This window comes from Scomber scombrus, chromosome 6, assembly GCF_963691925.1.
Source record: "Scomber scombrus chromosome 6, fScoSco1.1, whole genome shotgun sequence".
Lineage (NCBI taxonomy): Eukaryota > Metazoa > Chordata > Actinopteri > Scombriformes > Scombridae > Scomber > Scomber scombrus.
In genome coordinates, this window is record NC_084975.1 from 4702587 (window position 1) to 4728499 (window position 25913).

The window sequence follows — 25913 nt, forward strand, 5'->3', positions numbered from 1 at the left end:
CTCAAAACACCCAATTTAATTTATATGAATACTTAAAACCACACACCAAACCTCATAAGTAACCATTTCTCATCTTTACCATTTTAATTTTTAATGCGTGCAACTTGCTAATTATACAGGGACAGATGTTTTTCTTACTGGAGAATGACAGTTATTATTATACTGTCTCAGACTGAAAGTGTAAAATATAATCCTATTAATTGGTTCCCAAAAAGTGCTTCATGAGTCTTTAGAGTCTCTAACATCCAGGCAATGTTATAATTTAATTGTTGATGTTAGCACAATGGAATATATATGTAAGGACTAGTGCGATATTGTACAGTCATGTCTAACGAATTCATTTATATTCAATTATGCATCGGATCTCAAAAAACGTCATCTTATATGGGCTTTTCATACTAAACCTTGAGTTTGGTTTTAATTCCTCCATCTCTACATCACTGTAAATGGTGTCAGAAAGTATGAGTGACTCAGTGAATAGAAAATTTGTTATTTAATGCAACATAATTGTGACTGAATTACAATTAATCTCATGGAAATAAATCACCAACTGACAGACAGGATGTTTCATACAGGTATATATTACAATGTGCCTTGTTATATAATACAGTCAGGTTCTGTTTTTTTGTTTTTTTTAATAAAAATAAGCACTGGAGGAGAAAGTGATACGTTTGGATTTTATTGTAAATTGGACATTATGCACATTACTTAGCGATTGATGACTTGTTAATTAAGCTTGTTAAGTGGTCGCTGAACTCTCTGCACCGAGAGTGAGAGTTTGGACAAATGTCAAGTCAAAAAAGGCAAAAAATTTAGCCAGGAGCGCTTTGCGAGCTTTGAGATCTCACATACAGGACAGAACGGTGAGGGAAGTACCAAAATAAAAAGGGAACAAGAACATTGAGTGGCTGACAGTGGGTGTGACTGCTTGTGCCAAAGATACCAGTCAATGAAGACAAAGAACTTCTCTTTTTTTGTTGTTGTTAAACATATGGGTGGAGGGGGGGGGGTTGTAAATCGTAAAAGTGAAGGGAGACTTTTCTTCTTCCAGACAAAACATCTGAGCTCTTTTTGTAAATGCAGACAGAATATCTCCCAAGTATGATTTGTTTACCCATCATTTCAAACTCAACCGTTTTTTTTTTGTTCAGCAGGTCAAACAAAAGGCGTGGTCTCACTGACACAATAAATATTGCACACGTGATATTTTATAAGGGTGTGTTTTGTTTTTCTTCTCTTTTTGCATACATAAGTGTCCGCCCTCTTTTCCTATGTCTCGTTATATTTCCTCAAAAGTTATATTTTCCCAAATATGATTATCATTATCACCATATATTTAATATATAGAAGAGTTAACCGTGTCTGTATAAAAAAAAAAAAAAAACATCAACAAAAGTAGACATCCAATGTGTTAATTTGACATCTTGCTGTGAGACCAAACCTTTCTTTGTCCCCGTTTCTCTAATTTTTGTACAAAGACGATACAACTATCCAGTCATGCAACGTTGTTTTGAGGGGGTGGGGGGGGGGGGTGGGGGCGAAGGATTGGGGAGGGGTGGGGTGTCTTTATGTTCTCCGTTGGTTTTCTTTTTTTTTGTTGTAATTTCTTTTTTTAAGCGTTCTGCATCTCCTTGCCGATCTTGTAGCTCAGGATCTTGTTCCAATCGATCTTGGTGCGTGTCACAGGAAGCTGGCGGCGTAAGGCTTTGAAGGTAGTGTCCGACATGGTCTGGTAATTCTCGTTGATGGCCGTCTGGAAGGGAAAAAACAGAGAAGAGGAAAGGAGGTAAGAATATATTTAAAGTTAATTTAGATCACTTAAAGTTACTTTGAGATTTTGCAACTAAAACTAACTCTTTTTTTTCTGCTTCAAGATTTATTAATTTGTTTTTCAGATGCTAAAACTTAGACATTTATTGGACGACATACAGAGGCTGCAAATATCCATAAATTCTCAGAAGTAGTACAGATTTCTTTTTAAACCATAACTTATGTACGACAGTGTTTCCCTCGAGCTTTGTACACTCAAAGAAGGCCTTCATAAGGTCTTGCATTTCTTTGCATGAGCAGATTTCTCGATAAAAAATACAACATTCACATTCATCAGCATGACTCAGCTTTCTATCCGTGCAAAGCCCAAGACTTTGAGGAAAAGTCTGTGCTGAAGGGTTTTGCGGTGTGAAAGTAAAAGATTTCATCACCGATTCCTGACAAGAGGAGTAACAACGTGAGCTCTTGGTGACATCTTATTTTTTCTTTGCACACTGCATATCTTTATCCCCCTAAAAAACTTTCCCTCTCAATAGCTTATTAAGTGAAAGTTTATTTAAAGTCATAACAAGTGCTGAAAAGCTGACTGTAAACAGTCTTGTTTTCCTCATCTCTCTTCCTGTACACACATACAAGTTAAAAACCACAATTTTAAAGGTGATAGTTCGTTTCCTTGGCAACAAACAGCCTATTATCAGCACACTGAATGCAAAATATGCACTTCAGATTATTACGTACTTGATAGTCGTTCTCTGCAGCCTCCATGATCTTAGCAAACTCCTTTGCAGTTGAAGCCTCATTCTGAAAGAAGATGAAAAGATAGAGATAATTTATTTTTAAAGGGGGGAAAAAATGTTGTGCTTCACAGAATACACAACATTAACACCTCCACACTGCACATAATTAGTAAAAAGCAAATCTCCGGAGAGTTCTCAGTCAGGGAAAAACATTTTTAAGAGGTAAAACCACATTTAGAGCGGATTTGATTATAGTGGTGCAATCATCACAAATAAACAGAACAATGTTTAATATATAAGATGTTATTAGCCGTGTCTTAGATGAGTGGTTTTAATAGTATTTTGCTAACTCCTGCAGCTTATATTTGTAGTTTCTAAGCACATTAATGTCTGTGTGCACATTAATACTCACAGAAATTGACATGGACTCCTGGACCTCTTTGTGGCTCACCAGTTGAACGTTGCCATCCTCATAGTAATGAACCTGGAGAGATGAGAAAGTTGAAGCTTTTAATAAAAAAAGCTGTGCACGCAAAGAAATCCCAAACTCGACCTGAAAGATTTAAACTTGAATACCTGGATTTTCATGATTCCTGCCACTTGAGTGGTGGAGGGAGAGATTGTAAATTTCCATTCTGACCTCCAGCGTCCATTCCTGTGGAGAGGAGAAGAGGGGAAACTCAGACTTTAATAGCTCATTACATCTTTTATGACAGCGTCAGACAGAAATTAGGGGAGTTTGCAGGAAACTTAAGAGTTGCTTTCAAGACACGTCCCCATTCATAGTTGACGAAATGTAAACGTTTCATGTCTGCTTCAGGAAGTCGAATCCTCACCACACTTTTGACAGCTAAGACGGGACTAGATGTTATCTTAAGATCAGAAGATAGTTAAGTGTTGCGGGGGTTCCTTGTTTGAATGTCCTTAGGCGACATCAGTTAAGATGTAATAATTCAAATAAATAATAACTGAATTTGCACTAATCTAAATGCCAGTATATGTGTTATCAGACTTTTTAGTAATCCAAAGAAGTTATGTCTTCTTTTTATAAGATAAGCTGAGAGTAGGCTAGTTCGTCATATTTCCAAGAATGTCAGTTTACTTATTTTAAAGCGATGAGGTGAGGAGACATTTCAAATTAATATATTTTCCTTTATTATTATTATTATGCAACTGTGTTCCCCCCAAGTGAAGTCACATAATCACAATAGCTGAGTCCGAGTCCTATTTTATTTCATTATTCAGCTTGAATGAAAAAAAAAAAAAAACTGTAGATGAGAAAATTGATGCTACTGTCAATTTCAGTTTCACGATATTGCCCTCTAGGGTTCCTGTGGGCGGCGGTCGCCCGCTGGAGCTATGGGATCATTACATCCATCAACCCATAAGCCCAGTAAAACCCACCAGCAAAGAGGATTGGTTCTTATCCAATTAGATAAACCCGATCAGAAACAGCTCAGAAACACTTATGAGGCCCAACAGCCCAAACGCTCAGAGTTAAGTGCCAATTAATGTAATGCCTTTGAAGCGTCTTGTACAAATGAAACAGCATTTAAGGCTTTTTTCAGTATTTAAACATCTTTTTTAAAATGAAGTTTGATTTAGAAAAAGCCTCGCTGGGATTTCTACAAGCCCTGTTGTTCTTTCTCAAAGAGAATAAAAATCTTGCTTTTAAGTAAAGACGACAATCTTGCTTGTCATCTTTATTTTGTCCTAAAATTGGAAAAGGCTCGTCTGGAAGCAACAAAACAGCTTTGTGTGTCTAATGTGTTTCCCTTCAAACAAAACAACAACAAAAAAGATTTATCAGAGAATTTAAAGGACCGTCTCAAACATACCAGAAGTTTTTTGGTTGAAACTGATGGCACTCGATGCACACAATGATGGTTTGATGTCCGTCGATGGTTTTCCCGTAAATCTAAAAAGACAGAAGAAAGAACAACACTTATTAATTTCAGGTGCAAAGAGCTTTCTCCTTTCTTCACATTCCTCTACTAGCTAATGGCTGCTTTGTTACTTGTAATTTACTGCTGTAGACGTGCACCAATTTGAATGAGACTGTGGTTTGTGGCTACATTACATATAAAAAAGGAAGAAATTATGCTGATTCTGACCTTACAATCTGACCAAAGAGACAGTAACACACACAACATGTTCGGAGGCAATTTGGCAAACCGCACAACAAATTCTTCTTTTTGTGTCTACAGCAGTCTGAAGCGTTTCTACTTTTCACTTTTATTGCATTAATATATTAGAAAGCACAACCGAAGCTTTTATAGAAGAAACCGCAACCATTTTTCTACTGTCCAACAACAGAATTCCTTTACTGGATAACAACAATTACTTGTGCACATCCACATTAGAGAAATACATACAAATAATGAATACTGGTACACCGAGGTTCTGTATAATAATCCCATTTTTAAGCCAATCATGTCCTGGGAATAATTTGTGATGGTGTTTAAAATCCTGTAGAGCAGCATTGGGTCAGTGTCCACTACAGAGGAGCACTCATTAGTATGTTAGGAGTATTCATTATTTAGCTGAAGGAAACGTAACCAGTGGTAGACTCTTTGTCACATAGGAGCTCAGAAACAAGTGTCCTAAAATTAAAGAAGAAAGTTTGCTACTAACCACACTAACACCACCACTAACAGGTGATAAACCAGCCTGTAGCTTTGACACACTTAAAGGGACGGTTCATTTCTATTTTTAATAGGTGAAAGCAAAACTTTAAATTCTGGTAAATATGAATACAGTTAGGCTTGTCACAATAATCAGGTTACCGAATTATTGTAAAATAACATTAATAACATTATAAACATCATCGTGTCTATATATGGAGACATGACTTATCGTATGATACATGGACATGACCTTTGACCCCAGTATTGCCACACTCCACATTAGCAGCTAAGAGGCTATTCATGTCACATTGGCTAAGTGAGTAGTGTCCTCCATTCCTCCAATCCCAACCCGCTCCTTACATCATTATGCTATTATATTATCATTATATCAGTGGTATAAAATGATCTATAATTGACAATAATATTGTTTATCACGATTATTTCTGAGACTATATATCGTCCAACTAAAGTAGTTATCATGACAGGTCTAACTGTAGTACTACTATCTAGACAAACTTCTTATTTTTGCAATTAAAGAACGTTTTTAATATAAAAGCAAAGTATAGCATAGCCTCGCTTTACCTGAACTTTGCAATGTTTAAGCTACAATACACTACATATTCTAATTTAACAAGTTATCTGTGTCATTTTACACTTTCTTTTTTTTTAATTAAACGATCAGATCACATTTATCCATCTTTAGAGATAAGGAAACTCTGTCAGTAAACAGGCAATCTATTTTAAACAAACACAGCACAAATAAATACATAATGATATCATTTGAAGTTTTGGAGTAAAGTGTTGCTTTAAGTGCTTTTAAACATGGGTTCATCAGCTCTCATGTGAAGTGGGGGACGGGACGTACGGTGCAGACTCCGTTGGGGTAATGCTCCTTTACGTAGGCCCTGACGGCCGAGTCCACGGCGCTCCTCCAGCCCTCCAGGGAGCCCTCGACGTCATGGGGCCGGGGGTCGCTGGCCTCCTTCCTCAGGTGGTCGAACTTGAACGAGATCTTGTTCTTGGGGTCCAGGACCCGGCCGTTCCCGAGGTCACCATGCTCTGTGATTAAGACCTGCGAGGGAGAGAGAAGAAGGGGCGAAGAAGAATGAGAGAAGTGTAGGAAGTATAAAAGGAGATATAGGGATGGAAAGAAGGTATAAAAGCAAGGAAGGAAGGAAGGAAGACAGACAGAGAAAGTATAAAAAGATAGATAAAAAAAATACATAGAAAAGTAAGACAAATAGACCAACAAGATTTTGTGAAGCAATGAGAGAAAGAAGAACAAGAAAACAAAAGAAGAAATTGGAAAAGAGGACAAAGGAAAGACAGGAACACAGACGTCAGCCTGAACTTTCCGTCATCCGTCTTCCACCTCTGCACTCAGTAAAGCCTGCTGGGTATCAGACGGGGGAATTTCAACCCGTGGTGTGGGAACACGGGGACATGATGACATCTTTACATAAGACATTGCAATCATTACTAACACTAACACACAACACCGCATTCATTCAACCACTCGTTAAACCTTCACAGGAACTCGCAGGCAGTGATATTAAAATAAAGAGGTGTTTGTGATCTACTGTAATTTTTTCCCCGAGGATGCAGAAGGAGAATGAAGGGACTTATTTGATCCTTTCATCCAATCCCCCCCCCTCCTCTCTCTGTCTCTCTACTGTAATGCCCATGATAGCATAATATTAGTGTAATAATAATAAAAACTGAATGAGCCTGTTGTTTTCTCTGCACTCGTGCCTCTTTTATGATGCTGGTTATCTTATTGGCTCTTATTTCCATTTTTCCAGCTGCTTTTTATTATTTATTTTTTTTTACTTCCTACCCTGCATCCTCATAACGGGGACATTAAATTTGGGGTTTTCTGCACTTTATACTTCATTCTGCTTAACTTTGACCTGTTGCCCTCATTCGTTAACACTCGTTTGTGCCACCTAGTGGTAGGAAAATGTCATTGCAATGTAAAAACCTGACAAAAGTTGAAACTTTTATGGTTGAAAACTTGTTTATTTATGCTTAATAATGTTTGTAGTTTGATACAAATGTGACCAATTTTAGCGATATGAACAAGTTACAACACCGCTTATCTGGAAGTACTCATTTGATGACACTGACTATTTATTATGGTTCATGCAAAGGGAAGGTGAATGTGTTTTTACACTGAGAACTGAATAAGTTGTTATACAGTAAAATAAACCCACTGTCCCCCATATGAGGACCTTTTTTTCTACTACTTCCTGTTCAAAGACGATGCTTATTTTTGTACTTATCTGGTCCTACTAATGCCAAATATCTAGGAGAAATTAAAAATGCATACCAGACAAAAGCTCAGGTCTCAGGAGAGCACACATACTTCTCCTTGGTTTTGATCTGTTGGTTGAATTTCAGGTAAGCTGCAATGGCTTAATTGCTTTTACAACTTTTACTTTTGTTTCATTGTTGTATTCTTGCACTACTGCTGAAGTAGTGAACTGCAAACACTATAAGCTCTTCCCTTTTCTCCACTCTCATAAAACCATGATTCAACACCTTATAATTAAACTGTTATTGTGATAAAACCATGATTTTCTCAGCTTCAATAACACTTTTCTTTCTCTAAATATTGTTACTGCTATTTCAAAACTACTCATTGAACATCACAATATAAAATAACATACTATAAATGGACTCAATTCTCATGTGATATCTGATAACTGGAGGAAAACGTGCTGAATGGGTTTGGACAGGAAACAGACAGAGCATGAACCTCACCTGTTCTTCATAGCCATCGATTTTCACCGGAGTAAACTGGTCCAAGTTGTACTGTGCAAATGCACTGCAGGAAAAAAGAGACAGAACAGTTAGTTTGTATTTTACACATTTTGTTTTCAACTCAAACCATTTTTTTCTTTCCTTTCTTGCCCTGCAGAGATCCCTTATTCCAGGACCAGTGTGTAGGATTTAGTGGTATCTAGAGGTGAGGTTGCATATTGCGACCCCTCATTCTAACCCCCCCTCATTCTAAGCATCTATGGTGGCCACAAAACTCACAAAAAACAATGTGGAAGACCCTTTCAAGAGCCAGTATTTTGTTTGTTCTGGGCTCCATCGGAAAGGATCCGCTATCTTTTTAGATATAAAGCGAAACCATTTTTCTCTTGAAGATGGAGCTGTGTGTTTGTATGGTTTCTCTGAGGATTTCATTATGTATAAGGAACCTTGGTGCTTTTGGTGATATATAATCATGCATATATAAGGAAATATGTGTATATTTTCACTGTATTATTATATATGCACGTATATAGCCTATTACTATTACTATTATTACAGCCTATTATGTTGTTTGTTTGTTATGTACACTGGGATCCATTCAAAAGACTAATGTAAAAAAGAGTAGGTGTTATTTGTCACTGTTTCTAAGGGAGATGAAGAAAACATGAAAATCTGTTTATTTACTTAATTTATACATTTGTATTTGAGTTTAATGACCAAAATAAAGTAAACTTTGAAAGGCAGCTATAAATGAAATGCATTATTATTCTAATTATTATAATAAATGGCTCATTATTAGGTAAGAAAAACACTACCATTCTTATTTTCAGGTGATTTTACATTAATTAAAACATACTTATGAATATATTAGATGCCATTAAATTCTACACACTGCTCCTTTAATGTGATTCCAGTGTAAGCGATAAGGACAAATATTATTTATTCATAAGTTCAGTCAAAACTAATACGAATCTTCAGCAATTGTAAAGATGCTAATGTGATATTTGGCAAGGAGACAGCGCTAGTCATATTATTACAGTGGTAACACAAAGCTTCAAAGTCTTATAGTATTACATTGGAATTATATCAATCAACTTAAAACTGTCTCGTTCACACAACTAATGACTTTTAACTTCTTTGTGCAAAAGAGATGAAGACTGAGATAATAAATAAATATGTGTGCATGTTTAACCTTGTGGGGGGTTTTTTCTCCATTAATCTAACGGCATTCAATTTAGATAGAAACTACGCTGACATGCTGCAGAAATGTTACAAGGTCCAAATGAGTAATATTCCCATTGTGACTTAGAAGCAACATTTCTTGCCTTCAAAATAACATAAAAGAGGCTTCAGACTGCTTCTTATTCGCTGAAGTAGTCTTATACTTTCTTTTGAATCATGTTAAAGTGGTCTCTGCATGGCCAGTATGGAGAGGGGGGGAACAATTATAGTAATAATTCAGTCTTTTAATAAACATATGACAATGCAAATGTTGTTTTTAGACACAATATAAATCATTTAACCCTCACATACTGTTCATAATCTGACTCATAATTAAGTCTCTATGCTAATTCTCATTCATCTGTCATTAATAAAAGTTTGATTAATCCTTAATGAAGTGTATTCTATTTATTTATCATTATTTTATGATCCAAGATAACAATTTTTATAGATTTGGAAAGACTTCAACATCAATTTTTTTTAATTTTAGGTCAAATTTGGACATCTGCATAAAACAGAAATGGGTATCAGCTACACAAACAATGAACAAATTATGTATTTTATTTCCATTTTAGTATATTTAGGGTCACATTAGCAAAAGTCCTCCTATAGGAAAATTTGTATATGGTGTTTTTACAGCTCTCAGATGTAAAAAATGGGTCAAATCTGACCCCTGAATGGTATGCAAGGGTTAAATCCCTATTCATTCCATTTCAATCTAATAAGTGAGGTAATATTGCCCTGCTAACTATACAGTATAATACATTATTCATAGGGTGGCAGTGGCATTCTCTTCTTCTTTCCACATTTTAAACCCTTAAATTTCATGACCAGAAAAGAGAACGAGAGGGAGAGACTTACTGCGCTGCACCTTCCCTGAGAAGATTGTCATTGTTGAGCAGCAATCGCACATCTGAGGAGGAAGAAAATTGCCAGTTTATTATTGAGGAGAGGAGGAAGAGAGGAGACAGAGAGGCGACAGAGAGAGAGAGAGAGAGAGAGAGAGAGAGAGAGAGAGAGAGAGAGAGAGAGAGAGAGAGAGAGAGAGAGAGAGAGAGAGAGAGAGAGAGAGAGAGAGAGAGAGAGAGAGAGAGAGAGACAGGTAGAGAGCAGATTAGACGCATGACACACAAAAGATGACGACGCCTGCAGTCAGTCTTTATGCCGGCAGGACTGAAGCAGACATGGTGAATTAGCTGCGTGGAAAAAACGGCTGTAAAATCACAGAGAGATGAAAGGGGACAAAGTGGCAATAGAGGGGGGGGGGGGGGTGACTGTGTTTAAGTGTGTGTTTTCGTGTGTGTGTGTGTGTGTGCAGCTGTCAGGTTGTGATAAGAGGCAGACAGGCCCCCGGTGATCCTCTGAGGTGACGACATTTATCAGGAGCAGGACGAGGCTTTAACGATGCCAAAACACACACACACACACACACACACACACACACACACACACACACACACACACACACACACACACACACACACACACACACACACACACACACACACACACACACACTATGTCTCTCTCTCTCAAGAGGCACTACTCTGACAGCGTGGTGTCAACACTGGAGCTGCAGGGTGAGCTCCAATTTGACCCAAACATCACAGTCTCATTTTTTCTGTCTTCATGACCACAGCTGTAGAATATAAATAAATAAATAAATATAAACACGTCAACAGGAGTGTTTTCCCATCTCAGCAACTGGTGGAAAACTGGGAGACAATTATAGTCTTTATTTCAAGACAATTTAAAATAACTATAGATAGAAAAAGTTCATGCATCTTCTCTTTAAGTCACTTTTTAATAACTTTGACTCTGGCTCCACCTAGTGGTATTATCAAACCCTTACATACTGTTCATATTCTGACTCATAATTAGTCTCTACACCAGTTCATATTCATAAATCCCCCCATCAGTCATTAATAAATGTTTGATTAATCCTTCTGTTTGATTATAAGACATTCATAATCAGTATTTTATGGTGCAGGAGAACATTTTGTAGAATACACCATGTTTGAATCGTGTTTTTAAATAAACACATATTACACTTGTACATTTGCATATATAAAAATGTGCATCAGCTGCACAACAATTTAAAAATTATGCATTTATTTCGATTTTTGTGTATTGTGAGTCATATTAGGAAAATTGGGCTGAAAGAAATGTGTATAGGGTATTTTAACAGCTCTCAAATGTAAAAAAAAAAAACTGGGTCAAAAGGAGGTTTAAAAAAAATGTTACTACCACAAAGCATAAATTAGAATAAGTCTGAAGCACCTTCATACTTACAGCCTCGTGTGGTTAAAAAACCTGCAGTTGTCTGTGACACTATTTCAATACACCTACAGTAACCAAAATAAGTTCTTGGTTCAGCTTTAAAAAGGTCATTTTAAAACCCTATAAAACTTTCTCACAACATATTTCATAACAGGAAACAACATGTGTGACTAGTAACATTAAATAGAGTACAGCTATTAATTAACATTAATAGTTACACAAGTGCCTTGATGAGTAAACTGTCTAATGCTCCATTTAACGGCACTAAAGTCAGGCAGAACTGAAAGTATTTTGAGAGATTTAGAAAGCTTTTCATGTCCAACTCTTCATTAACCCTTCACATACTGTTCATATTCTGACTCATAATTAGTCTCTACAACAGTTCACATTCATTTATTCCCTGTCAGTCATTAATAAATGTTTGATTAATCCTTAAGAAAGCTGTTAAGAGTGTATTCTATATATTTATGGGGGGGGGGCTTGAACCACCAACCTTTCGGTTAACAGCCGAACGCGCTAACCGATTGCGCCACAGAGACAAGGTCGCTGCAAGCGACTGAGAGAAGGCGGGGGGCATTCAGATTTAATACTAATCTGAATGCTTAGTGTTAAAATCCCGTCAAACATAGGAGGATACAGTCTAGACCTGCTGTATGTGTAAAGGGCCTTCAGATGACTTTTGTTGTGATTTGGCTCCATAAAAAATAAAGATTGATTGATAAAATACCCAGAGCACGCTGTGTTCAAGTGCCTACAAATATTACTGTAATCTTCTAAAAGGATAAATCTGGTACATATATTAAGAGTCACAAAGCTGTTATTAATTAACAAACTTTTTTAAAAAGTCTATTTCTCCAGACAAAAGGCTGTGTTTGTAATTACGGGGCAATTTGAACACTTTTAATGTGCTATAATCAATCATTCAATACATTATATTATTCTTTTTTTTCTTTAAACTTTGTTTTGTAGCGTTTATTTCAGATTAAAAAACACATGCAAAATGCACAGACAGAAAGAACACAACAGACAGATTAATCTACTCTAATGTAAAATGTTGGATATCATCATTCAAAACTAAAATAAGAGAGAACTGGACTCGTAGATTGGGTTTAGCGGGGGTCCATCGTGTCCATTTTTAAAGTCCCAGCATGCAAAAACAAATAAATAAAGCAGATTAAAACACCATCTCCATTTCTTCCAATACCTGTTACCTTTCTCTGCATCACATCTAAAAGGGAAATCATGTTAATCGATCTTTATATAGGAGGAGAATAAACGGGGAGGACTCACCATTGAAAACTTCGTTGAACTCTCCTGGTGGGGCGTGGATGACGAAGTTAGCTGCTATGCGTACCTGCAACAGCAAACAAGAAGAAGAAAAAAAAAAGGTACAAAGTCAATCTGGAGGTCGCTGGTCACACATAAATCCAGTAGGACTATCGTAAAGTAACATCACACACACTTCCAAAAACTTCTCTCCAGCATATTCATTACTTTTAATTATGTATTTTTAAGCTTGTTTTTCATTTTTATTGACTTTTTTTAACCCTTTTTTGCTATGAAATTTAAGTTTTGACTCCTTTTTAAGTGTTAATAACTCACTATGAGTGCATCAACTTCATGTAAACACTGGAGATATACATTTATTTATATATCATATACGCCATATGGCCAACAGAGGGTGTAATGTTACTGTGTCACTGGTGTGAAGGGTGTGGTGAAGCCGTCAGAGAGACTCTTTTTAAAAAAACAGTCTTAGCGCACGCAGCACATCTGAGCACTCATTTTTCCCCTTCCTCACTTCTCTTCTCATCTGCTGCCGTACCCGAAACACTTCCTGTTTCCAGGTCACATGTCAAACTGACAGCGAGACGACAGCCCCTCCCTCCCTCCCCCCGCATAGTTCGCGACCATATAAGGAGATAAAAATGTGCTGAGGACTCTAGTACACACACACACACACACACACACATATACATACACTCGCTCTCTCTCTATCTCTGTATCTTCCTACCTCTCTCTACCACTAGTGGGGTCCCTTTAGTCTCACAAGCTGATGTATAAGGGAAGGTGTTCATACATGCATGAGTGTGTGTGTGTTAATGTGTGTTTGTGTGTGTCCCACGAGCCCTTATTAGCAGAGTGTGTGTGTGCATACAAGTGCTCTGGCATTCGTGCAGAGCTGCAGATTGATTTTTTGTTGTTGTTGTTGCTGCTAATGAGCGATGCTGAGAGAAAGGAAGGCACACACGGGGAGCTACATGTGTGTCAACATCAAAGTATATCTGCATTAGTCTAATACGCTGTCGTGAGATCATCATGACCCACTTATGTTGAGCTATCTAACATTTATAACACAATAGACAGCGTACAGCACACATACACACACACACACACACACGCTTTGTTAATCAGCTTGTGGAAAATTGTGTTTGTGTGATGTGAAATCCCCGTGGGAAGAGTCATTTGCATCGGGTCTCCCTCATTACACGGAGCTGCTGCAGTGTAAACACACAGACCCTCCAGAGGCCTGACAGCAGATAACTGATGAGTTACCTGCATGACTGTGCTGAGTAGAAACCAGAAGCTTCTTAAATCTAAACCATAGACTCGTGTTAGGGCTAAAAAAAAAAAGGAAGGAGACTGTAACACCCTGACATGTTAGACAGTTAAATGTGACTTTTTAGCCTCAGTGGTGGAGGTAGTAGTGAGTTGAAGCTGTTGTCAAATTGACCTTCTTTGCCAAAACTTCATTTGGGTTGTTGTTGTTTTTTAAAAATTATGGACAAAAACCCGCCCCAGATCAATATTGACCCAGTTTGGGGACTATAGACTGATGTAGAAAGGCCTGTTCAGGGAGGGAAAAAGCCCTGATGTTGCCTCATAATTAAACTAAATTACTATTTTGTTTCACTTCACTGATTCAGCCTCTATTTCTGTCTTCACCCTGCTGTTGTCTTCCTATCGACCATGCAACTTTTGTTCTTCCAGGTCAAAATTGACTCTTTTTAAAGCATAAGCTATAAATTATCACCCAATTCTTTGTTCGACCTTTTTAGCCAACTTCATTCAACTTATTTCCACAGGTTTTACACATATTTGTTTGCAAATTATGGCCAAAATCCTAATTTTTTTAGTTAATGCTGGTCCAAATTGACCTGGTTTGGTTTGACTCTTTATAAAGCATAAGGTATAAATTATGACCCAATTCTGTCGTAGACCTTTTTAGGCAACTTCATACCAACTTATTACCACATTGTGTTTAATATTTACGCATATTTTTGGAAATTACAGTCAATAAGCCTCATTTAAATGAAAGTATACCTCATTTTTGAATCAAAATTGACCCTAGAGCAACAGGAGGGTTAAAACATTTCTGAAAATTTGCACTTGTTGCCATTTTTTGTCATTATTTTAGGAAACGTGTAGCCAAGTAGCTCACCAGCTCTACAGGAAGATACACCTCATTCAGCTGTTTCTCTGCCGTCAAATCTGATCTGACGGATTTTGCTATATTAAAAACAACTCATAGGTCTGTATGCCACTCATGTTAACTTCAAACTAAGGATCAAAAATGAAAAAGGAGAGAAAATCTAGCTGTAAGTATGTCACCTGCTGCGGTTTCGTACCACAGACACATTTGAAAACAAGATGTTATTTTTCTAACCACGCCTCGAGTGTCTTTGCTGAAAAGACGTCGTTGGACAAAGCGAAAAACTAGCGTTGAAAGAAAAGATGATCTGATTCATTAGTTGATGAAAAGAAAATGAACTGAGCATAAATTCCAGTCCGAGCTCTTCAAAGTTGAGTATTTTCCTGACTTTTTTCTCTGTTTTATATCATTTTAATTTGAATATTTCTAGATTTTGGACTATGGGCAACTCTTTTAGAAATGTTATAAATGAAATAACAGCTTAAAAAATGCAATAAATAAGCAAAATCAGCCACTGTGATAAGGAATAAATGTACAAAATGATCTAAATATGCTAATGTGGACATGTTGATATCAGATTTATCTACATCAATGTGACTTGTTTCACAACTTTATCTGCTAATAAGAGTTTAGTATTGTAGTTAGTTATTAAAACTGCTCTTCCACGATCATTTACGAGGCTTCTGTTAACTACTAGATAAACTACACCTCGACTCGTTCAAATATCTGACACCAATATATTAATATATATTAATAGAGTCTGAGCTCAGCTGCACGACTGTAATCACAGGCGGGAAATAACAACATTACATGATGCTGTTTAATGGGTTTGTGTGTGTGTGTGTGTGTGTGTGTGTGTGTGTGTGTGTGTGTGTGTGTGGTGTGTGTGTGTGTGTGTGCTGTGTGTGTGTGTGTGTGTTTAAGCAAGAGATGGGCTTCATCATGGACAGACTAATAGAGAGATGATCACACACACACACACACACACACACACACACACACACACACACACACACACACACACACACACACACACACACACACACACACACACACACACACACACACACCACACACACACACACACACACACACACACATACACACACACACACACACACACACACAAATATAAAGGAAATTTGGTTTCGAGCAGGTCAGGAAATCTGAGCAGGCCGCTGTAATGACATTTAAAATATTTCTATCCATGCTGATAAGAATTTAACCCTTTACATACTGTTCATATTCTACACCCTCAACAGTATGTTCAAAGTGTCTAAACCACATTTTGAACCACAGATGTGTTTAGAAAGCATCAATAGTCGATCTGACTGATCAATAAATGTGATTAAACCTTGATTAATGTTTCAGAGAGCAGAGAGAGTGTATTTTTTAGGTTTTACACCACTCTATCACACAATATCATGTCCTATTTTACCAAGACATGAAAATATAACATAGCAATAATGATTTAAATCTTATTTTATATTGAAAGCGAAACTAACAAGAACTTTATGGAGCTGTGGGGTTTATTGTATAACCATTAGAGCCATCAGTCTTCACTGCTACATCATAAAAAAGTGTAAGGGTTAAGTCTGTATTTGCCTAAAAAGCTGATCTTGAGACATTAAATCTTAAAAATATGTGTTGGGAATACTTTGGAACAACATGGTTAATTTTGTAGCGCCTGAAGCAAAGGAGAGACCAGTAAACCCAACAAAGGGATGAGTAAGGATGGTTTTACGATCACATTTCGACAGCAAAAACCATCCCTAACTTGTTTTAGAGAGCACGGAGAGCAAAAGAGATGAAGCCCAGAGAGTCTGATGTGGTTTAAAATGAATCACTGACAGGAGGAGGAGGAGGAGGATGGGGAAAAGGGAGGATGATGAGGAGGAGGAGGAGGAGGGGGAGAGGGATACTCCATTAGCGGATTACAAGTGAGGCTCTGACTGACTGTTAAAAGCTGGTTAAAACAGGGTAATGCTTCCTCTTCTCATAAGTACCTGGAAAAGAGCCCACATCCTTCTTTGACTATACAGTAAGGCAACATATGAACATTTATAATATAAATAACATAGTGACATAAAAACAAATAGACTCACTTCTCTATGTTTACAGTTTTTTGGAAAATCCCCTCACAAACACTTAGGTTCTCTTGAAGATTTTTTAGATATAAATAGAGCCAAAAGCACTTTATATACAACTTATAGACAGATGTAATTACAGCAGGGCTTCACTTTTGAATGGAAGCTTTGAGGTTAAATGTTCCTTTCATCGTCGGCCTGTTGGGACACTTCGGAGCTCTGAGATTTAGCCTAGTTTTAGCCTTGAGCGCCAACTGAGACCGTACTCCATGACGGGCTGAGACTGAAGCAAAGAGTCTCTACTGAGAACTTCCTCCAGTCAATTTTGACCCATGAGGACATTAAATAAAAAAATGAGGTCGTAATTTCCAAAGAAAATATGTGTAAAACCTGTGGTTAGGACTGGGTATCATTTAAACAATTACAATACCATTACATATCCAAGAACCCTTAAAGTGATACCGATACCAAATGAGTAATTCATTCGATACATTCCTCCGCATCTAAATGACTCGATTTTTACACAAATGCATTTTTCAAAGTCTTCAAATTATTAATATTTATTTATCTAAGAACGCTTGGGTTGATTGGCTCTGAGCAAGTCCAAACAAATAGTCATTTTCTAGCTCTGGGTGCAAAAAGGATCGGTTGCAGGTATCGTTTGACGAGTTTCGATACGACTTGGTGTCGATTTATTTCGGTTGGTACCTTTAAGGGTATTGACCACCGATACCCAGACAGAAATAGTGGCTGAATCAAGGAAGTGAAACAAAATGTAGTCTGATTGTGAGGCTACATGAGGGCCAATTCTATTTTGAGTACATCTGTCTATAGTCTAGGTTGAAGAAGCTTCAAAGTGTCAAACCAAACTGGGTCAATATCGACCTGGGAGGACAACAACAGGAAGGTTAAGACAGAAATAGTGGCTGAATCAATGAAGTGAGACACAAAAGGTAATTTAATCTAATTATGAGGCAACATCAAGGTCTATTCCCCCCCCTGACCAGACCTTTCTACATCAGTCTATAGTCAATCTAGACTGGATCAATTTGGACCCTTGAGGACAAACGTTGCAGGGTTGACAGGAAGACAACAGGAGGGTTAACTAACTCAAGAGTCTTTAGATTAACGATTAATCCTGATTGACTTTATCTAGACCTGGTTGGGATTCTACACTAACCCCAAATCAAGTTGTTGTCAAGTGCTCAACAACTTCAAATCATTACTACCTCCACCAATAAGGCTAAAAAGTTGTATTTAACCATCTGTGTGTTTAAAACAACATGTCATGGTGTTACAGTCTCCTTCCTTTGGCCCAAAGATCAGTGGATATGAGGTTTAGTGATAATCCAACATCTGGATTATACTGTAAAATGTTAGACTAGAGCTGACAACATTAGGGAATTGATTGATTAGTCGATAAAAGATAAAACTGGCCTCTACTTTGTAATTTATCTGGAAAACTGAAAACATTGATTCCACCCTCTACAAGGTGAAGATTTACTGCTGTTCTCTATTGCGTAATTGTTATTAAAATATAATTTATTATACAGATTTCCACTGTTGGTCAGACAAAATAAGGCTTTTTAAGGTCCTGGTGTTGCCTCATAATTAAACTAAATTACCTTTTTGTTACACTTCCCTGATTCAGCCACTATTTCTGTCTTAACCCTCCTGTTTTTGTCCTCTCAGGTCAAACTGACCCAGTTTTCTGTGTTAGATCTTTCCAGCCAACTTCCTTCCATCTTATTATCACAGGTTTTCTAATAACTTTTGGTCTCTGTGAACTTGCAAATTGGGTATATGTCACTAGTTTAATTAAATTATTTGTCTATAAAATGTTAGAAACTAAGAAAAAATGTCCAGTATGCAAGTTGAAATGATCGAAAAACTAACTGACGGCACCGTTCACTCCACTGGTGAGATGCATTCGCTGGTCACTTCGCTGCGCTCACGTCACATTAAGATGCAAAATATCAACTACACGAAACCTCCAGATTGTATGAAGCAGAAGGTTAGGGTTCTTCCTCGACTGTCGACTCCCAATCTACGTTTTCTGCCACCTTGACAGCCTGATATTTATGTATTTTCAGCACCAGTTCAATGCAAAGAAAACTCTGGTGTTACTTTCTTCCTTTCTTACAGTATCTTCTGCAACAAAGCAATCTGGTCAAGTCATAGGTGTTATGTTGTGTTGTTGGTAGGAGGTTATTTTTATTTCTGAAGCTGTACCAAAACGGACAAGTGGACGGACATCATTAGAGATAAACCCGTAACATATGGCTCACCCTGTTTTTACAACATGCTGTCCACCACTAACTGACAAAAATAACATACACCGCATCCAAGATCATCAACCATCGCACACCCAACCTTACCGAACTCAACCCCAGAGCAGTCACACGCCTTGCACAAGCAATAACTAACGACCCCGAACACCTTCTCTACCCTCACTTCACACTGCTGCCGTCTGGTCGCAGATACAGGACTCTGAGATGGAGACGGGCTTGGTCAAGAGCTTGGTCCCGTCTGCCATCTCGGCATTCAATAACCCCCCCCCCAATAACCCCATATGGACCCAGCCTTCCTGAGTGAGTGATATATGTGTTGGTTGTTCAATTTCCCCCCATGGGACAATAAAGGCTATCTATCATCTATCATCTATATCCTGCCAAGCCACAATACTTCCTCATAACTAACTATCCATATCAAAACTTCAGAGCCACAAATTCATTCATAAATATCGTCACATCATCAGTCACAGAGGACCGCACGATTCATCCTTAACGAAGCTTTCGAGGAGTGGTGAGAGTTTATTCTTTCGTTTTTACTATTTTTGTTTATGATATAACATTAAATAATGGTTCAATGATGCAACAATGTTTTACTGTTGTTTTTTTTAATGTTTTAAATAAATATGGAAAATAGTACTCTACAAAAATGAGTATAAGCTTCACAAAAACATTTAATATCTCCATATTTTGTATTAAACTGGATCACATGAGGAGAAGTCGTCAGTCTTGAGGGTGATTTTGCTGCTCTCAGGTGTTAAAAAAAATGGGTTAAATGTAGTATGTAAGGGTTAAAATGCAGTTTTTTAAAATGAAAATATATTAGTGTGGATGTGCAGCAGGTGGAAACAGAAAGGATTGACTGTAATGGTAATGTAATTGGTTATTTTACAAAACAGAGAGACGACCAGTGAGTCTCATGAGAGTTGGGGTGTGTGTTGAGTGTCTTCAATCTCAATCATCATCATCATCTTGGACTTAAATCTTTCTTTTCACTTGAGATAAGGGCTTTTAGTCCTGCATAGGCTGTTCTATTCTGTTTCTCAGGATTGTCGGAGGGTGGAGGAGGTTAAGGAATTGGCTTAGGGGGGGCGTAAACTAACCGAGAGGCTGGAGAACAGACAAAGAATTTTGGGACATGGGGACCTCCTGTAGTGTGTTGCATTCTCGTGTGTCTTTGTGCTCACTTGGCCGAGTCCCACCAGCTGGATCTCCATTTGCTTTCAATTTATTCACTGTACATTCATCCTCATATTACCCACCACCCTCCTTTTTTTCCCTCCCCGAAGAGACACTCCCACAAACGCCAACCTCACCCACGAAAAAACACCCTCTCTTTCCTTAATCCCAAACGACACCCGCTGAAGATGAAGCTGAAATTGAAACTGCACTGTACTAATCCCAGCATCAAAATTGCTTGCTTATCGTGCCGATCCAGATTCACAAAAATAATGTATTTTTTTTTATTTAAAAAACAAAACAAGAACTAACTGGAGGCATTATTGTGGCCTGCTGGCGTTTTAAGCTGAGTTTGATCCCCTTCTCTGGCACGTCTCCATCTCAATATCCTCGATAGAAAAGGCAAAAAAAAGGGAGGCGTCGAAACTCTATACACCAGAGACGGGGCTTAGTTTATAAGAAAACCAATTTTAATGTTGGTGAAAATGGGTGATGGGGTGCAATAATTTATGTATAGTAAGTCCACAGTGTGACAGCAGAGAGAGGAGAGAGAAGAGGAGAGAGAGAGAGAGGAGAGAGAGAGAGAGAGAGAGAGAGGAGAGAGAGAGAGAGAGGAGAAGAGAGAGACGGATTGAGAGAGAGAGAGAGAGAGAGAGAGAAAGAGAGAGAGAGAGGGAGAGAGAGAGAGAGAGAGACGGAGAGAGAGAGGAGAGAGAGGAGAGAGAGAGAGAGAGAGAGAGAGAGAGAGAGAGAGAGAGAGAGAGAGAGAGAGAGAGAGAAAGACTGTCAACCAGCCACAGGGCAACTAGAAATGCTCCTCTAATCAAAAATGAGGAAGGTAGTGGTGAGATTAAATGCCAGAAACACAAATCTGTGATGTTGAGATAAGATTGTTAAAGATTGTCTGACAGTAGAGATCGAGATACTTTTTCAACATGGCACCGTGCTCTTTTTTTTTTGGGTGGCGGGTGGGGGTGGGGGCTTCACTTACACTCAGATTAACACATTACACCACGCCAATGCTGAGCCAGAGCTTCACAGAGCTTACTGGTAGCCCATTAGCTACAAAGCAAATATACACATGGATCATAAATGGTATCATTAACTTCATATTTTTTAACTTTTAAGATTGATTTCCTTCCTTTCTTCCAGATCATAGACATAAAGTATTGATAAAAACATTGTGAGACTTCCAACTTGATTAAAAGTTGCTTGGTAATTTGTCAGATTTAACATTTTATAAGCTTTATTTGACTGTTTAAAAGGTGTGTGAAAGCTGGAAGGTTACTTTAGTGATAACACCTTCTTTTGACACTTGTGCAGGAGGTAAAGTTTCTAACTCGTGTAATTATGGTGTTGTTTAAAAGTTAATATTCCACATGCACAAACAAAGTGGATATAAAACGCAAAAATTAAGAGATTTATTTGCTCTGACTGACTCAGAAAAAACAGACCACATAGGGTACGGTCAGAAAACTGCTGGTTTTACGCATGTCTTATCTCATTTGGTCCCATGTGACCAAACAAGAGAAAGAAAAACCCACATTTTCCCACAGCAGGCTCAACTAATGGCGCACAGATATAAACTTAAAGATATAAATACATGCAAGATAATGAAATGAAACCCCAAACTACTATAACCTTCTTTAAACTACATGTACTTTCTTCTTCCTTCAGTGTAAAACAATTTATATTAGAATATAAATTGGAATATTTACAACAATTTTGAATGAATTAAACTCAATGTGTGAATAAAACAGAAATGCTGCTGTGGCTTGTTGCTTTTGCCTTTTTTATGTTGTAACATTATTGTATTGCTTTTTTTAAACTGAAACTGAATGTGTCTCTAGTGTTAGTTAAGTTATGTCTTCTTGCACTTTGATTCATTCTTTCATAACACCTTGCAGACATGTGGTAAAAATTACAATACACAGATTTTATTTGATTAAACAGCAAACTATGTACATGTGAATGTGTCTTTTGTTGAAACTAGTGGCCAAAATCAAATGTTTTAATATCCTAAACGTTGGAAATTAAAACATAAATCATTAAAAGAAATGCCTAAAAAAAGACAAGACTGATAAAATAACCAATTAACAATCCACATGAATACTTAGGCAGCTATCAAACCTGTGACCTTGTTACTGGTCTATCTCTGTGCTCTGCTGCACGAATACTGAACCTGAACGTTACTGCTTCGACTGCTTTAGACGAGCTCATTTGTCACCTTCAGCTTACATACCAGCGATTTATCCTCACACAGCGCCGGTGAAAGCAGTGTCACTTTACCCCCCGCTCCAAAGCAGCTAGCTATGCAATATATGGAATATCTGGAGGTATTGCGTTACCGCGTCCAGCCGGCAGACACCTCACTGTAAAGAAGCCGCTGGGTCTTAACAAATAACCATTAGCATTTTAAAAAGGAAAGTCCTGAGGTCAACCAGGGACGTAATCCTAGTCTAAAAGGTTTAAAAGGCTCCACTTCCAAAACAGATTGAGTGTTTTTATTTTCAATAACAGCTTTTAAAACTGTCCTCTGGAAGAAAAAAGGGTGAGTTTTACTGCCTGGAGATCAGCGACTGAGGTGCTAGGTGCTGCAAACCTTTTTTTAATTTAAAAAAAAGAAGAGGCGGCAGCATTTTGGGTCCCCTCAAGGCGCAGTAATGTGCAGGGTGTTGCAGCAGACTGGAAAGCATGCATAGTTGTTTTTTTTGTTTTTTTTGTCCTCATCTGCAGATCTCTGACTCCACTTCAGGCACGTACAGACAGCACTCCTCCGTCTTTGCATTCTTTAGTTTAAAAAAAAGGGAGATTCCGCTAAAATTTCAACATTCAAGGAAGTCATCACGACCGTCAAAAAGACAGCAGGAAACATTCAGGGGGCTGCTGGGAGTTTCCAGGGAGCTCTCCAGTAAAACGAGGGATGGGAAACTGAATGTATTATTAATAAGGAGTGCATTCTACAAGTGGGATCTAATGCATTATATCATCAATAATGTCTGACTGTACTGTACTGTGTGACATGCATTTTCACCTTTATTTCTCTCTGTAAGATTTAAGACACTAAACCTGGTCAGAATAAAAGCACTAAACGTTTCAAATGACCTTTTCTGTCAAGTTAGTTAGCTGACACACTTTTTCAAATCAAATTTAATGTGTTTTCAGACCTTTTTAAAGACGTTGATTGAACTCACATTCAGTCTAAGGCATTTGATATTAATATAAAAGTACAAACTATTGTACTAACTTTATATTCTATTTCTCTGTTATGCTGATTTTATGTTTGATGCACTTTGTTTTTGTTTCTTGTAAAGTGTCCTCGAGTGCTTTGAAAGGGGCCTATAAATAAAATGCATTACTATTATTATTTGTTATGTAATATATAGATATTAACAGTGATGTTTTTGTATCTCCATATAACAACACTGTCAATCAAATTAATGGAAAATGCAATAAACTGTGTCCCATTGTCACGCTGTGTTTATAAAAAAACAACAAAAAACAACAAGGGCTTGAATTTAAACCCTTGATTATTAACTAAAGTTTCCTTGGGATTGGTCATTTTGACAACACTAAAAAGGAACAGGCTAAATATCTCATATAATCAGACACCACCTCACCTAAAACATACAATAATAATAAAAAAAAACCTTAAGACTTTTAAAGACATTTTATGACCTTAAATTCTGAAACTCTATCATGAGACTTTTTAAGGAAGCCTGTGAAACGTTCTGCTGACTGCAGCTTGTGGTAGGTGATCCGCGCTCAGCTCGAAGCCACAGTCAAGCAACTCTGCTCTTTAAATTTATGCAGGATGCTTTCAAATCCCTCTCTGAATTTATGTGTTGCCTGAATCAAATATTAAGCTGTCTTTACTCTTTCTAGTGGCTTGTTTTTCCTGTATGACTACTACATATGATTTCTTTTTTCCCCCTTTCAGGGTTCTTGAGCAAAGAGTTAAAGTGATAATGATGAAAATCAATTAATCAATTAATAAAAAGGAGACACATTTGCTCCTAATTGTTGTTTTTGGAAGTGGAAAGTTAGTTGTTAATTATTTTTATGAGTTGTATCTCCCACCAGGAAACGTTCCCCGCTATTAAAGGTATAAAATAATCTATATATGTATGGTATTTTCCTGGTGCACGTTGCCTGGTTAAGGGTTAAAATTGGTCACAAAGAAGTTGCAGTGTTGGCTGTACATGAATCAACGACCTCTAGCTCACAAAAATTAAACTTTGGCTGTATGAGACACAGCATTTCAGACACTGGCGGTCAGATTTCCTGCCGTGTGTGTGTGTGTGTGTGTGTGTGTGTGTGTGTGTGTGTGTGTGTGTGTCATGTCTCTTTATGGAGCCAAATTGTCTTTTTTAAGCTTCCTCATTTATATCATGCTCAGCGACAGCACGTGCTCCATTCATACATAAACTACTACACCACATCAACGTCAATTATAAAAAAAGACGTTGACAACTTTGCACAATAATCTAAAAAAACACGTGTTTCACTTCTCATAAACTCTTTCAAAAGCATTAGTTTCATTGTATATAAAGCCTCAGTGAGTCTGTCGTAACGCTCCAACCAATTCACAACTAATATAATAACAATTAAAAAGATTGCATGTGATTAAAAGCAGCACATCAAGACTATAATCATGACTATACATCTGTTCTTGAGGTTTAATATTCTCACACGATCTTCTTCTTTTTTTTTTTTTTTTAAGTGAGTAAGGTCTAATCTGAAACAGGAAGTACAGCACAGACGTTCAGTTATTTTTTAACTGCTTTTAATGGAAGTGTGAGCTGCAGTGAAACAGGATGCTCATAAACGTAGGCGGTGGTGGGTTAATATGTTTGTCTACTCTGTCAATCAATTACTTAAGTGCCACACTACTATTATTTCTATTATTTTTAAACAATAACAAACAATTCAAATGACAGGTTAAATAGTCTGCTTGGTTTCTGGTTCTGTTTTAAATACAGACGAAGGAAGAGGCGACAGCGTTCAGATTGAGTAATGACAGTTTCCTGTAATACCCATGTGTGGTTTTGTTGCTGTAATCAGGAAGCTAGCAGGCTGGTTCCCATATGACTCAAAAGAAAAAAGAAAAAGAAAAAAGACTATGAGCAGCACTTTGTATCTACGGTAGAAGACGACGACGCTCTTCTCTGTTTAATAATTTAGAAAAAAAGGAGAGACTGTTCTGTAATTCCCAAACAGCTTATGTCTTTTTTTAGAACTGCAGCAACCCAAAAAAAAAACATCCCACAATCCTCCCCTGAGACACATTTAGGAAGTATTTCACAGAGATGAACCTGAAACCGTTTATTACATCTGACACAGACGCAGCGGCTTAGGTCACCTTTTCTAAAGCTACTTCTTCTATTATAGATGAAACACAGCCATCACAGTAATGTTGGATCATAGCAGGTTAGGATTCCCACATAAGGAAATCTGCAGATTTGTCATTCAATGTGGGAAAGTACCATCAGATTGACTAATCTACCGTACCGGTCTCTCTAGCA

At 37.5% G+C, this 25913-nt stretch overlaps 1 protein-coding gene across 1 annotated transcript in view; it reads right to left on the reverse strand.

Annotated features, from left to right (window-relative positions):
• Positions 1-474: 474 nt before the first annotated feature.
• The window catches only part of LOC133982158 (F-actin-capping protein subunit alpha-2), a 30215-nt gene continuing 4776 nt past the window's right edge, over positions 475-25913 (reverse strand). The window contains exons 2-10 of the mRNA XM_062421092.1: positions 12689-12752; positions 9980-10031; positions 7898-7961; positions 6000-6206; positions 4346-4425; positions 3084-3162; positions 2920-2991; positions 2509-2571; positions 475-1753 (exon numbers count right to left, since the gene is read on the reverse strand). Coding sequence (XP_062277076.1) covers positions 1613-1753; positions 2509-2571; positions 2920-2991; positions 3084-3162; positions 4346-4425; positions 6000-6206; positions 7898-7961; positions 9980-10031; positions 12689-12752 — 822 coding nt within the window. The 3' untranslated portion in view covers positions 475-1612. The remainder of the gene's footprint in view (positions 1754-2508; positions 2572-2919; positions 2992-3083; positions 3163-4345; positions 4426-5999; positions 6207-7897; positions 7962-9979; positions 10032-12688; positions 12753-25913) is intronic.